The sequence below is a fragment of the Stegodyphus dumicola genome, chromosome 9 (genome assembly GCF_044657685.1).
Source record: "Stegodyphus dumicola isolate Sdum_Otavi_A_Nest chromosome 9, ASM4465768v1".
In the NCBI taxonomy this organism is placed as follows: domain Eukaryota; kingdom Metazoa; phylum Arthropoda; class Arachnida; order Araneae; family Eresidae; genus Stegodyphus; species Stegodyphus dumicola.
Window position 1 is genome coordinate 28741371 of NC_140776.1, and position 16574 is coordinate 28757944.

The following is a 16574-nucleotide window of genomic DNA, read 5'->3' on the forward strand; positions in this document are numbered from 1 at the left end:
TACAACAGATAAGGCGCTATTTTTAACTAACTATGTAATTTCAACTTTTAGTCTATAAGTATTTCTCCTGCCTTCTTAGCATGCCTTCGTGGTGTAGTGGTCAGCACACTCAGCGCATATTTGAGAGGTACGCGGTTCGAGTCCTGGCGAGGCCACTGTTCATTTTTCATATCTCCTGCTTTGAAATAACCTAATGTCTCTACAGTGACGCCCGAACTAAAAAAGGTCATGGATGATGATTCTCCACCACCGGGATTTGGCGATTGGGTCCCCTAATCTCCAGTCGCAATTTAATAGGGGGAGTGTATAAGGCTGTTCACTCCCCTTCTTAGCCTGCCTTAATGGTGTAATGGTCGGCACGCTCGGCGCGTATTCGCGAGGTCAGAGATTCGAGTCCCGACGAGAGCACTGTTCATTTTTCACATCTCCTGCTTCCAAAAAATTCTTACGTTCCTACAAGTTTTCAGTTTCAGCTGAAAGCTATGATGTAGTTTAACTAAAACTGTGAAAACACAAATAAACAAACAGTTACCTTTTACCACTTGTAGGAGTCAAATTAAAATAATGCATCACAAGGTTATATACATAATCTAAGTATTTCCTATAATGACTAAGTCGCGCCAAGTAAAATCTAAATCAAGAGCAGTTTACCACATAGGCTAACGGCTAGTAAATCAAATGCTCTACAACAGTGGCATTCTCGAAATAGTAGGTAAGCGCTAGCAACCGTGGGCACAGCCAAACGTTGACTATTGCAATCGATACGGTTACGATTTATTTCCTTCATTTTTTACTAAACTTCCTGCCAATCAAATCTGCATAATTCTCTGGACAGAGAGGATCGAAATGAGGTGTAAACGAAAGTGGTAAATTAATATTTTTAACTCTTAGCTAAACTCAAAACAAAATATTACTATAGTTCTGTTTGAAATACTATCCAAAAACGAAATACTAAATTCCAACAATGATACAAAACTCTAAATCGTATTATAGAGATTTTTCATTGAGAAAGATGTCATACATACAGTTAAAAAATTACTATATATAGTAATAAATATATAGTAACTTGCTGGTAATATACAGTAGCAGAGCATACATTTTTCATAGCTGCTGCAGACGGTATAGTGGTTAGGGTTTGGAGTTGAAGATCGTGTTTCTGGCCTGCGGATGCAAGCTGTGTGCCAGATTTGATAAATGTGATTATTTGGCTTTGCGTTATATTGCTGCCGGCGTTTGAATTTAGAGGTACTGAGCCAGCTTAGAGTAAAATTTAATTGTCTTAGTCTTTGTCTACTATTCCACGTTTAAATCTGAATTTGACTGTTCTGTTTTACATTGCCAAGAACTGTGGTTGATATTCTGAGCACAAGAATATGAGCTCATGTTCTAATTTTAATTTAAATAAAAAGCGTTATTAAACGTTATCATTACCCCTTAAAAGGGTACCTATAACAAAATACCTTATATATCCTATAAGGAAATACTTATAAGAAAATACCTTATATACTCCCCCCTTAAAAGGGGGGTGGTGGAGTATATAAGGTATTTTCTCCCTTCTTTCCACATGCCTTCATGGCGTAATTGGAAGCATATTCAACACAGTTTTGGGAAGTCCCGAGTTCGAATCCTGGACAGGGCACTGCACAATTTTTATCCCTCCTGCTTTAAAAAAAAAAAAAAAAAAAAAAAAAAAAGAAAGAAAGAAAGACTCTACAAGTGACCTGATAAAAACTCTAATTTTTAATTTGTCATATAATTTTGAGCTCAAATCCGGTGGAAGACCATATCTCGTTTCTTTCTGTGAGAAAATGAGAAACAAAATTCCTTATACAAAGATAAAAACTACGTAATGAGTTGAGATTCAGTTTTTTGTACTTCAGAAAATATTTCAATCATTACAAATTTTTACTGACTTCGAAGATAAAAAGCATTTTCTTGCAGATCCATTCACAATCGGTTAATAAATGCCTGTGAAAATAAAGAGTTATGCATTTTTTCAGTCATTTTGGGTTTTTCAAGTAAATGTTACTAAAATTATGTAATTCATATATTTAATTATATACACAAGAACTTCACGTTATATATAAAAGATTCTTCTCATTTTCTTATATATGGCACGTAAGGCACATAACCTTGGAATTGATAATTTCAGATCTTCATGAATGTTTCGACACATAGATTTTATTCTAGATAAATCTTTCATAAATTACTCCGAGATTTCAATAAGTATTACAAAATTGCATGGAAACTTCTTCTTCAAATGAAACTAATCAGTTTATATGATTTTGTAAATATTATGTTTGTGCAAGTTTGTAAATATTTTATATGATTTTGTATATAGTGTGTATTTATCATGCACAAATGAAACTGTTTTTCCTTATTTCAATTATAAAAGCGCAGTGTATATAATTTGTTTTGACTAATCGCATATTGTTTCATTACAGCTATAGCATTTAGCTTTAGACTATTTGGGCCGTTTTGTGGATCCCTGATAGCATCCGCATGTCTAAAGTATTACGAAAATCCATTTGGTAGGTATAAATTTGTTATCTGACTTCTTCTACGAGTTTACTGGAATTAAGTTTTGAAAACTAAAACTATACAATTTTGTAAAAACGTAAGTTATAAAGTAATTTTTAGCAATACAGTAGTGTTTTTCGTAATGTCTTTTAGTCAAAAAATTTTGCAAGAAATTAAAAATGCTTTTCTCATTAAGTGCTAGGAGTTTAATACTCAGATATCAATATAGTAATCTAAAGATCTTGAATTGATATCCAGTAAAGTATAGTGCACTAGTAGGAAGGGCACCCAGACCTGGCTTCAAAGCACAAGGCTGCCTTTACACAGTTAAATGCCTCAACCCCTAGCGACACTTCAAGGAGGCATACCCCCCGCGGTGATCCCGGAGGGGGGGGCGGTACAATTTTTGTTTCACCAGGTTTGGGTAATAAGTCAATGATGGACGGCTGCCCATCCACCGAAAAAGCATAGAACACAGCTTGACATCGACCTTCCCCCCCCAGTTGACCAAAGGGAGCCAAAGATCCAAGGACCACCTAAGATATCAAAATCAAGTAACAACCCAATAGCCGAGGGACTGACAAGACAGTACCATATGGTTCTTGCCAGGCGTGAACCATCCTCCGAATGAACAGGGGTTCTAGTTCTCTGAAGGGTGATTATATACCCCCGTGGCGGAGACTGCCTAAGTACAGATCCTAGTCAGTAGCTTCATTGGTTTTCCGGCGTTGATCACCGGGGGAGGTCCGGTAAAGTAGAGAAAATATTTAAAGGAATCCAATGCCAAAATTCCTAATATCTCTACATTGGTGCATGATCGTCGCAAACATGGTTTAGTCAGCTTGAAGTTGCTGTTAGATAAAGTGGGAGAGCTTCGAAACTTTAAAGTATTCTTCCCATGGCCTTCGTATTGTTTTTGTCAGCATAGTTCAGTCTTATAAAGATATGGTTTGTAATCTTAGTGAAGACATGTTGTAATTTTTAAGAAACCTTTCTGCAAAGCCTTAAATTGTCTTAGTCATTTCACCTGAACTAGAAGTTAAACGACAGACATTCCTCACCAAATTACTTTGATGATATAGAAAGACATCTGGTTGTTAATAAATTACCAAATCATGTTTTCATTTTAGTAATACTTTTAATTTAATTATTTAGTTGTAACTGAAACCATTTCAAAAGTACTAAATTTAGCATAAAATTATTATGAAATTTCATAATGCTGCATCCATAGTACACTTCTGTAGCCAGCTCATTATCCATTTTACGTTTCCCAACTTTTTTTATTCTTCATGGCTACAACTTAATTTAATAAATTTGTTTAGGCACTACGTATGCCAAGTAACAGTGGCAGAAAGTGAAGGCGCCTTCCTGTGTATCCTTCGGTGTAATCGTCACTAAATTGAACTGATAATCAGAAAGTTTCATATTCAGTCCTCGGGGAAAATATCCCATCCCCTACCCCATCCCAAAATACGCTAAACATACTTAGTGACCCTTGAATGAAAATTTAATGGATAATAAGTGGCCATTGACTTGATTTGGCAGACTGGTTTGCAGTAAGCTATTTGATTTGGAAAGGCGAAATGGATGGATATAGAGGAATATTTTCCCAACTCTCACTCTCTTTCACTCTCATTCATTTATGTTGGTTACCCATAAGGTACAAAAGTGTTGTGTCCCCTCACCGCTTTTGTGATTAATGTAAATTCCGTTTTCGATGACATAGTGTGAATAACATGCAAAAATAAATATTGAGAATCATAGCATGCACAGTCATGAATGTAAAGTCTTAAATTCTGGTAGCAAGCTCAAGTATCTTTTAGCATCATAGGCAAAACATTTCGTTTGCCTTTCATTTCCTTGTTCCATGACTTTTCATAAGGGTAACACACATCTTTGGTCTTACCGATTTAATCTAAATTCTGCATATTTATAGAAGATCTTAAAATGTTTATTATGTGCGTAAAGGAACTCGCACTTCTCAGGCTAAAGTAAGAAAACAGAGACCAACTTCTAAGCAAAATTCATATTATTTAAATTCCTTTTTTCACTGCAAGTGCTGGTGGTCTTACCGTTAACGCATCGGGCTACTAACCAGAAATTCTTAATAAGAATTCATTGATAGCTAGCCGAGGGTTTAAATATTTTAGAATTAGAGCTACTGGTAGCCTCGCTTGCAATTTACGTCCTGTCGCCAGCTCGGTTTATTCCGAGCTTAGCTATTTTACCAGCCGATGTTAGAAGCTCTCCGCTAATTACTTGAACCAGTTCAAGGAGATCTCAAGCGCAGCCTCCAACCATTATACTTGATTTTAACTTCATTTTATGTTATTTTAAAATATCTACAAGCGACGGAGTTATATTCTGTAGCACAAGTGTTGCCTTCTTTTAATTGTTCATTTAAAGCAATAATAAAAAGGTATTTTAATCTTCGTAAGACTTTGTCATTTTGAATCAGACTGGAGCAATGCATGGCTTGTCAGTCTAATGCGGTGTGTCATTGATATAAATTTGCTATACAAGCAGAACCCTACAACCATAGTGATTCAATGGTACTTAAAAGATGAAAACATTTGATTCCAGTGACATTATTTTCTTGAAAGATGCAATTATCCATACAAAACAATATCTGCACCATTGAATAGACATGGTAGTTTCAAACTGTCATGCATTCAATGATACTTTTTTTTCCTTATCAGCTAATAATTAGGCTTGATGCAAACCATGACAAAACTGCTCACAACGTAACTGAACAAGCATGTTTTACAGCAGGAAACATACAGTCTCAGACGTAATCTGTTGGTGTTTCTCCCGCACAAACGCATCTTGGAACGGGGATTTATGCCACGACTAACTCATCTAGGAACAGTATTTGTTTATATTGACCGACAGTCAGTGTTTGATGTTCATGCAGTCATTATTTTGCCTTTATTTGTGAGATAAGAGGTTTTAAGAAAAGAAGGCTGCCAAATATGTTCTGCCTATGCCTTTCCTTTAGAACTCTATGTGCAAAAACTGAATTTGATTGATGTATATTAAATTCAACAGTCACCTCTGTAGCAGCAGTTTTTCTTTTCGACGTAATGATCCTTTTTAACGTGTTTCTGGCGTTAATTTTGTTTTTCTCCCACAAATGCATCTCACAAACAATGTTTTGCCGAGCGTATTGTATATTGGTATGAGTTTTAGACACAATAGTTATTGATGACCCCAGTAAATTTATAACTGAACTCACTAGAATCACCAACGAGCCAGATACCAACAATCTGACCTCTTTGTAACTCAATCAAGTCATTCACTATCCTACACCACGAGCTGCTTTGATAAATCACTGTTGAAATTTGGAATGTTGTGTAACCTTTTAGAATTATATGTTAAGCAATCACACATAAAAATGGATTACTATCTTTACGGATTATTGCATAATTAATAGAAACAAAATTAAGTTCTTTTCAGGTACGGTGTTTCTTTGTTTTGAAGAACTCACTTTTATATGTACGTATGCTGCAGATTTAATGTAAAATTGTTCCATCGATTTATTTGAAATTTTATATGTAGTTAGAAAATGGACTGGATAACGTCATATGCTTAGGCATCAAAAGTTTCCGCCGCCCTCAGAGGAAAGCTAAAAAAAATAGGCTTAAAACATACTCAAATCTAGTCACGTATTTTTGTCGAATGACATTCGTTCTAAATTTGAAATAAATTAATTTACTTTTAATAAATTTCTTATAGGTATTCGTTCTAAATTTGAAATAAATTAGTTTACAGTTAATTAATTTCTCTTAGATTAATTTCAATGTTTTTAGTCTTCTAATTAAATACATAATATTTTCATTAAAATTATTTAAACTTAACATCGTATTTCTTTATTTAATTTTTGTATAAAGTAGGCATTCCTTTCTGGTTAACTTTAACCTATTTTGGATGGGAACTGTATAATTTGAAGGTTACAGAATTAAAAAAAAATTGAGGAATAATTTCTCTTGAAGATTTAAACATTCAGCTCCGTAAATGTTATGACGATGTGCTTCTTAATCACACTAAAGCTAAACAAGCCAACAGCCATTGGTTTTCTCAAAACCAGCCATTCGTTTTGGCTTCGTTTATGTGATTATGGCAAAGCGTCGAGGGTTATTTGCATAAGGGCAGGGATGCCTTCGTGGAGAACTTTCTAAGGGAAACTGGCTCGTATGCACATTACACACGAGAAAAACCACCAAAATGCCCATGCAGCCAGCCTGTTCGCGGGATTCGAACCTCAGACCGAACTACCAGTATTCAACGACTCTTGCCGCTCAGCCGCTGGTGGCCCCTCCAGCCATTCCGGTAAGAAATATTTTGAAGTTATTAGTCTTTTGGTTTTTCCTGTTTCTCACGATTTTAGATTCCTCTGCAGGGATTATTTTGCTAACTTATTTAAAAGTTTTGAAACCTTTTCGAGGAATTTCGTGTCTAAAGTTAATGATAAATCCCTCCCGCAATGAAGTGCTACTGATGCGAAATGACGATGCATAAAACATCTCATTTAGTTCCACTATTACATACATGCTTAGCTCATTACAGCATTAATATTTTACAAAATTATTTTACTCCAATACTCAATAGTATTTTTGGTACAACTCTGATATACGCCCTAATTTAACCAAATATGGCGATATGTATTCTGCGCTTGTTTTTGGCGCGATTGCGTGTTGTATGGCAACCTTGGTGACGTTGAAAATCTTTCGCTCGGAGTTCGTTGGTTCCCGTCATGCTTTGTGTCTGAGAAGCTAGGGGGGAAAAGATTTAATGGTGAAAGTTGTTGAATTGAAGTTCGGCATAAGGAAATATCGTCATGGCCATCCTGTTGAGGGGCAATGGGTATTTGGAGGTGTGGAAAGAAGGTATGAGAGATTATTTTTAGTGGCTGTGCGTGATAGAAGTACGGATTTGTGATTATTTGTTATTTTATTTATTTGCGAACCATAGTATGAATTTTCTGGATAGTGTGTCTGGCTGTCATATAAATACGATAGTGATTACGTGGCGGCATGTTAAAGGCGGTATGAAATTGGTATTTCTGCTGTTCGAAAAAGCATTAATGGTAAGTGCATTTTATTTTATTCTTGTTCTTATTTTGTAGAATGTTATGTTCATTGTTTTTTAGTATGAATTTCTGTCGTTATTGTTGTTTTTTTGAATAGTTTGAAATTTATTTTAGTTATTTTGTTGATTAGTGCGTACCGTCTAAATTGTGCAATTCGTAGATGTTTTTTAAAGTTGAAACAGAACGCTGTGTACATGGTATTCTTTGAAATTTATTGTTGTTATGTTAATTTATTAAAGCGAGGTCGCTTTATTAAAGCGAGGTAGTTCGTAAATTCGTTCGTTGCCTAGATGGTGCCATTCGTAGATGTTTTTTTAAGTTAAAACATATCGCTGTTTACATGGACTCTTGTCAAATAATTTTGGTTAGAAACTTCACGGTTTTGCTATCTAAATTTTTTGTTTCGGATTTTTAGCTTAAATTGTGTGTTCAAAACGTGGTTTTTGCATTTGCGAAAACCGTGTTTTTGGAGACATTTTAGGCTTAAAGTTCGAAATGTAGACAAAAAATTTAGATAGCAATATGGCAGCGTGGAGTTTCTTGCCAAAAATATTTGGCGAGAAATTTGGCGCCTTGAGGGTGCATATCAGAGTAGTTCCGTATTTTATAACCACTTCAATTTTATACCTTGAATGTTATAAATAAACTAGGCTTCTAACAGCATACAACTACCGGAATGAAAATTTTTTATCTGAAATTTCAGGGTGCGCTGTCCTCTGTATTCAGACTACAATTTAAAGATTATGATGAAAATTCATAGCAAAATATGAATTGAAAGTCTTTAAGAATAACTGTATTTTAATTTTCTCAAACATTTATTAATTTTTTTAATATTTTTATATTTTCTTTTTACCATTTTATGTTTAGAAATGAAATTTAAAAGCAAATGAAGCTTTTGAAATCAAAATTTGCTTTCCGTTGAACTTTAATTTTATCGCAGAGTAAAAATTTAATTTCTTGAACAGGTGGCAGTAAATATTATTTATGAAAAGAACCGAAATATTTGTACATTTTTTTCCACATTTTGGTTCTATTCTTTAACATAATTGACACCTAGCAGCTTAACCAAAACTGACCCGCTAATTTTTGACAAGTTTAAGTAGTTATATTTTAGAATGTTTTTTTAATATTTGTACTTCATTTTCGTAATATCTTTCTTTTTACTACTCAGTTGATCCCGGCTATGGACCCAATGATCCTAGATGGATTGGCGCTTGGTGGTTGGGATTTGTTCTACAAGGTATTGTGCTAGCCATCTTTACACTACCTCTCTTCCTTTTTCCGCGACGATTACCAGGTCATAAGGCGTCAGTTCAGGTATACACTGAACGTGAAAGTTTTCTGTCCATGCTGAAAGGTACGTTAGTAAATAATTTTTCGAAACAAATTATATACGAAGCGAATTTATTAATATAAGTTTTAGAAACTGCGATGCATATTTAAAATTAAGCGAAATGTCTTGAACAATGGTTAAATTGCTTGATTTCTATAATAGTGCTTTAAAACTGACTCTTTGAAATATATTTAGTGTGTATGTGAACTATTTAGAAATTCCTGGTGGCATAATTAATTTAAATAGTATATGATGGTTCTGAATTCAGTGAATTAAATAATTAAATGCTAAATTAAAAACGTTGCTGATGTTGCTGTTGTGACTTACTATCTCCCTCGTCTGACAATAACACCAGAACAAGCCCACGAAATTCAACGTGGCAAGGAATACAAGATTACGTCTGTCGTTGGCAACAGCCTTGAGCCTATACAGGTGACGGTATGACTTTGCTCAGTTCCGACCTCTAGTTTTGATCGAGAGCACTAAGGCTGACGGGTCCAAGGGTTTCCTACCCCGCTCCTCCTACCACGAACTTTTCGAGATGATAGCCTTTGCACCAGGTATTATCTTAATGAAAGTCCTGAAATACCCGCAAGAATGAGAGCACATATGCTGCAAGATCTTAAACATGCTTGTCGAGCCGTTAGGATTCCATGCACCTCTGCTACAATGGTTCGGCTATCAAAGGATAGGACTTCTTAGAATGAAATGTCTGTATCATAAAAAATGTGTCGTTCGATAGGATAGTATTTTGATTATGCCCTTCTTCTGTGAGCCTTCGCACCTGGATACGATGGCCATCTGCTTCCAAAGCAAAACATTGGATCATATACGTATCAGCACTAATCTGTAGACTGCATTTTGCTCTAGAGATGACACCACTGTCAACATTTGTGTTAAAGATATCACATGCAAGAGACTCTAGAATCTGTAATTCGTTTCAATTGCAGGCAAAGATGACGTTACATATTCGCTCCATACATTATTCGAAGTCGGTGGTTAGGGTATGAGCTCCGTTACCTATCCAATTACACCCATTATTATCAGACAGTATGGTTAGAATGACCCACGTTGAGGGCTGCTTGATGTACGCGGACTATCTTGAGGCATTTAGCCCGATGATAAAGTCCCTTTCGAAGTATTCGAGTAACCTAGATGGATATCTACTTCGTCTATCTGGCAAATTTTTCTCTCCCATGTCGTAGCTTACGTAGCCCGTTTTTTTCCCAATTCATGTGACTCTAATTAATCATGGTTTGTAAAGTCACTAGGTTATTTTGAAGCAGGAGACATGAAAAATGTACAATGCCCTCACCGGAGCTCGAAACCTGGACCTCTCGAATTCGTGTCGAGTATGCGCTACGAAGGCGTCCGGAAAAGAGAGAGAAAATATCTTATGTACTCCCCCTTTTAAAGGGCGACCGGGAACGAGGGGATGCAATCATTAAATCGAATTATCGGTTACCACCTTTGAGTTCGGACCTCAGTTGTAGAGTCATTGAAGCGGGACACATGAAAAATATGCTATTCTCTCGCAGGGACTCGAGCCATGGGCCTCTCAAATACGCGTCGATTATGCCTCCAATTACACCACGAAGGCATGCAGAAAGAAGTCAGAAGATCCCTTACATGTTTATATGGTGCTAATTCATGTTCACAGCATTACTGAAGGGTGTGTAGTCATGCGCAGTTACACCAAATGTGGATAAAATTGAAAATTATTATACCAAACTGAGCTCTAGCTATTTCAAAAGTTTCGGGGGTTGTAGCCGATTTCCTTCTTTGTGCAAAACTTTTGTTGCCTATAAGTGTTACATGTGATGTCTTTGCTATCTGTAAAAAGCTACATATACTAAGATTTATAGATATCCAATGTTCTGCCAAAATTATCTCCAAGCTCCCAAAATCCAAAAAATTGAAACTTTACGGATGAGTATCTCGTCGTTCACTTGGATGTCGAAGTATATTAATAATTGAAAATTATGCACGAATTACTAGAATGGAGGTTTGAAAAATCAAACATACGAAAGCCACAATGTCTGATAATATGAAAGATTGTAGGTGCATTAAATTTAGCTTGATTATCGCGGACTTTGGCATCAAGCTCTGATACCTATAAATTTTGAGTCATCGCATGCTTTGCTGCAAATTAATCACTTCTATACAGTTTACGTTACAGTTTTTCATTCTTCTGATTAAGAATCACTAAGAATTGTTCCTTTTATTAGGCTTTCGGAATTAGAAATGAGCTTTGTAATCATTATACAAGATTAACGCAACGTGCTCTTACCGAAAAATATAATATACTAATACTCGTACCAAAGATCATTCATTCTTAAAAATATTTAAATATGAGACGGTGTATATAGTACTAATTTCTTTCATAATACATAATTTTATGCAACAAAACATTTTGTTGTGTAACTTTAGGCAATAAAGCATGTCAAAATATCGAAATATACCTTTGAGAGAACCTTCATTTTAAAATTTTTATAAAAAAGAAACAAATTTGGAAAAACATGAAAATATTTTATTCAGATTTAGGGTAATAAACAACTTTTATTATTCCTTTAGGGGAAAAATTATATGCAATTTATCATTGGAAAACAAAGTGATGAAGGGATGGCTCTGAAATTCCATTGTGTTGAATTTGAAAATAACGAAATTTCATTTAGCACATTTAATATTAATTCTTACTTCCTTGTGCGATGTAAAATGGAAGTATTGCAATCGCAAAAACATTCGGGTATCATATAGCAGCGGAAATATATATTTTGACGGTTCCGGAAACCCATTTGGACGACTTTTTTGGACATCTATACATGAGGACAGAATAAAACATTCTTTTTCCAAAACGCATTGTAAAATCCTTGATTAAAAATTTAGGAAATTTAAATCCATTAAAATAAATTAATATGGAATTTTTTTAGTGACTTCTATAGGTACGTATTATATATCTCGAGCAATTCAAAAACCATTAGTCATATAATGTTGAAATTTTGTTTAGGGTCTGCTATTATACCTAGTTTCTGCAAATGGGGTTTCTATTGCAATTGTCAGTACGAAACGTATATACAGGGTGTATCAGTACAGCGTTGACAAACTTTCAGGAGAGATAGAGTACACCGGCCTGCATTCCTATGGGATGGGAAATCCCATAGGAATGCAGGGCCGGAGACTCTTTCCTGGCCCGGGTAGTGACGACATAAAAAACAAAAAAGAAGGACACAAACAGTGAGACAAAACATGTTTTGTTATGTTTAGTACAGCAGAAACCTACAAATAAGAACAAAACCAAACAAAAATCGTCATTAAAGAAGGTGTTCGAAATTACGATTCCAGACCATTATGCAGGCCTCACACCTCCGCATGGAGAATCTGCATCACGAATGGAAGATGCATGACGTGAAGTTCCTGCATCACGGTTGTACTCCGAATAATAAACATGTTTTCTCATCCCGTTTGTGTCCTTTTTCTCTTGACTAAAATACAAATATAAAACACCAAAAAAAAAAAAAAAGAAACAAATAAGAAGGACAACAAAAAAACAAAGAAAAGTATAAAACACCAAATACAGCTCAAACAATTAAAAAGCAATTTTTACAATTGAAATTAGAGTTTCTAGGCAAAAATAAGTAATTCGGCCAGCGGGGAAGAAGGCAGATTTTTTGGTGCACAAAATTGACAGTTTGCTTTTGGTCTGACTCGGCAAAAAGACACTGAAGGTGCAGAAGCTGACTTAATTCACCATTCTCAAATTTAAACAAATATAGCAGCTACGTTAAAAAATATTAGGCCTAGCCGCACTTAAACAACTTTTAAATTGCTCATAATTCTACAACTATTGCGTGCAGATTAACTACTGAGGATATAGAAAATGCCTCCTTTGTCCCCCTGAAAAGAACACCAATGATGAAAACTGGTTTGATAGAATACAAATTCTTTCTTTGATTACATTATATTTTATGTACTATTAGATCAAAAGAAATGACATCAAATAAATTGTGAGAAACAAATATTTGCATTAATATAACCCCCAATTAGAATAACTTTAAAAGGAAACTTTGCTTAGATATCCTAGGAGACCAAATGGAAATTTATCAAAAATAAAGAGCGTATAGTCATAAAAACTTTAACCGGAAGATAAGAACAAATAATTAAATCATTTTAAGCAAAAAAATGCACAATTTACCAACATATAAGAATAAAAAACACCGAGCTTACGGAGATGAGTAACACATTAGTTTATATAAACATATATATAGTATATATACACACACTTTTGGAGCAGCCGATTGCAACCAAAAAGGAAAGTGCACAACTACATATTATAACAGTCCTATATACAAAATTGCAAAGTTCTGAGGCTACTCGTGTTAGAGTTATGCAAGATACATACATACGTACGTACGTATAGACGCCATGAAAAATCTCTTCCGAATGAATTTTAAATCAATTTTGCAACTCGTTTGGGGAAAAAGAGACCTTTACTCTGTTCTTACGTGCAAATGCCAGGCAAAATCATACTAAACTGTATTCGATAGCGGTTAAAATAGATATATTAGTTGAAATATGATACTTCCTTTACTTCATGCAAGGAAGTAAAAATTGGTTTTAGCAAAAAGAAATTTTGTATCTAAATCTTTTACCCGATGTTTGCACAATTATATGCTACTAGTTTATAAATACCAGTTGCACATACGAAAGAATTGTAAAATGTGAATGTATTTCTAGGCATGTTTGCTGCATTTAAAAGACTTGGAAATAATCCTCTATATCTTTTCCATGCGTTACATGTGATTTTTGCGCTGTTCGGGAACTTCGGTCATTGGACAATGCTTCCGAAGTACATGGAAAACCAGTTCAGACTGACTGCGTCGGAAGCCAGCTTATATGCAGGTAAGGTAGATAGTAGAAAAAATAACAACTACAATAAATAAAACGCATTCTTCAACGGTAATTAGATGTGGAGAAGATCACGGAAAAAATTATTATTCTTGTTCGACTCCATGATCTATTTTTAAATCTTTTTACAGTAGCTTAATTCGCAAGATTATTTAATTAAGAGTAAATGTTTTATGCTATAATAAATAGATTACAAAAATAACATTTGCTGAATTTTTTAACCACTTGATTTGTTGAATTTATTTTCATGTTGAAGTATTTATTGAATTGAGCGTAAAATTATCCGAATTTCATAGAAAAGTTACCTACCTCTGCCCCTTCCAAAAAAAAGTAAAAACTATAATATTTAACAGTGTTAAAATCAGCGAAATTTTGTCTAATTTTAGCTTTAACTCAATTGATATGAACCCGGGCCCTTCGGCACGGCAGTCAGCGACCCTAACCACTATACCGGGAGGCAACGAAAGATAGAAAAAATTTTAAATTATTATGAAAATTCTTTTACTCCAATCACTCTTTCTGTTAAAAGCTTAACCCTGAGGGATATTTACAAAAATGTTATTATACCGAAACTTCTTTATGGTATTGGCGCATGGGGTGATCGAGCAGGGGAGCTGGTCAAGGCAGAAATTAGACTCATTGCAGAAGGCCTGGACACTTGCAATTACAAGATCATTTAGAACAGTCCCGACAGAAGTTGCGTGCTTACTGGCTGGTGTACCGCCTCTCTCATTACAATTCAATTTACTTATGACAAATTTTGTCTGAAACATGGTATAAAACAGATAATAATGTATGAAGATAAAGCAATTACCAGCGAGGCGTTTTTAGAACATGATCTGACTTCAAGCCATCCTAGCGAATATTACGGTATATCCTACGATAAAGACTATATTTCAGATGGAGAAATTGAAATTTATACACATGGATCAGGGTTTGCGGAGAGCATCGGCTGTGCCTTTGTTGTATTTTTCCACGGTATTGAAACTGATTACAAAACGTTTACTTTTAAACCAAGAAATTCAGTTTATCAAGCAGAATTGTTGGCAATTAAAATGGCTTTATCCTGGATCAAGAAATTATCCGTGGGGTATTACATTAATTTATACTCAGATGCCTTATCTGCTCTTACGGCGCTCTCTCGTCCCTTTCAAAAGAATAATATTGTTAATGAAATTAAGCATATATATTTAGAACTACGAAAGAAGCATGTTTTGAACTTACATTGGATCAAAGCTCACGTTGGTCATTATGGGAATGAGAAACGGATGCTCTAGCGAAAGAAGCCTCCCTGGGGGTTGGGACCAAAAAGGTTTTTATTCAAGATTCGAAAAAGAAGACATGTACTATAATATCTGACAAGCTTATTAGAGACTGTAAAAATTTATGGGATCTCTCTGAAAGAAACAAAAACTATCTACAATGTTTAAAAATTAGCAAAAAATGCGAATTTTAGGAGATGTAGATGTCAATCAAATTCTCACTGCACACGGAAGGTTCCCTGCTTACTTAAAAAGGTTCCACCTCCAGGAAAATGATATATGTAAAGTTTGTAATAAATTCGGCGTTTCAAAGCATTTCTTCGAGGACTGTTGCCTGACTGGAAGTGTGAGAGAAAAATATAAATTTGCGAAGCTTGAGGATTTATTTAGTAATTATAAATTGTTTAGAAAATTTGCGAGAGATATTATGCAAACGGTGAATGAGAATAAGAAGAATATTGGTATCGAAAGCAGAAAATCTTACTGAAAACAGAAATAATTGAGGTAACTTATAAATTTAAGATGAATTTTGATAATATAAAGAAGATTTGAATAATAATAATTAATTGAAAGTAAAACTTATAAAGATTTTAAACTTCAGAAAAAAAGTCAGAAATGGAAACGACGCATTCATATACTAATTCACCAGGAGTGCTTGGAATGTATGTATCTACTTTACGTTTTTTTTTTAGTCCAAAGGGATTTCAGTCCCGAAAGACTATTGCTTTCGTTTTGGCATTTTGCGTCGGACTCATAAACGTCGGTTCACTTTTCAAACTGTTGCCACAAAATGTTAGAGTCCTGCATTATATTTGAAGAAATTAAATAATGAAAAATCTGCATAAATGATTGTCCATTTCTCGCATTGTGATAAAACAATGGTACATAGAGCCATCGAATTTTGAATGACGAAATCCTACTGCGAATATGGGCATCTGAAATCCCAAATTTGGAATTTGTTTTATTATAGATTTTATATTTTGTAAAACTTTAACGAATTTTTGATTTACAAACTCAATGCTTTAAAAGCGAGAAATGGCAACGTTATATAGAAAAAAAATACTTTTATCTCCAGCTCGCGAGACTGTGTATATCGGAAATTCTAAAGATATGCTTAATTGAACATTATTTTGCGATATTGCTCTTGAACTGAATTTTATGGTTTAAGTGCAAAGAACATGATATTTAATAAATAAAGGTAACACTCAAAACGTTAAAAAAACGCCCCTTTGGACGTAATTTAAAATCTGACAAATTTCAGATTTTTTTTATTTTTTTTTATTTTATTTTTATTATTTTTTTTAATGCCTTTGTGGCTTGGCCTGTTCCCACATAGCCATATGGCAGGTTTCGCCTGCTAGGTGAGCTGGGAGCCACTGCTTAGAACTAACTAACTAACCGGGAGGCATACATAACACTAAAATCATAGTTTGTGTACATTGCTGAAAACATGTGTTTTTCGAAT

At 34.6% G+C, this 16574-nt stretch overlaps 1 protein-coding gene across 1 annotated transcript in view; it reads left to right on the forward strand.

The window, feature by feature from the left end:
• The window catches only part of LOC118189266 (solute carrier organic anion transporter family member 74D-like), a 78301-nt gene that overhangs the window by 15022 nt on the left and 46705 nt on the right, over positions 1 to 16574 (forward strand). The window contains exons 2-4 of the mRNA XM_085823320.1: positions 2445 to 2531; positions 8781 to 8966; positions 13677 to 13841. Coding sequence (XP_085679446.1) covers positions 2445 to 2531; positions 8781 to 8966; positions 13677 to 13841 — 438 coding nt within the window. The remainder of the gene's footprint in view (positions 1 to 2444; positions 2532 to 8780; positions 8967 to 13676; positions 13842 to 16574) is intronic.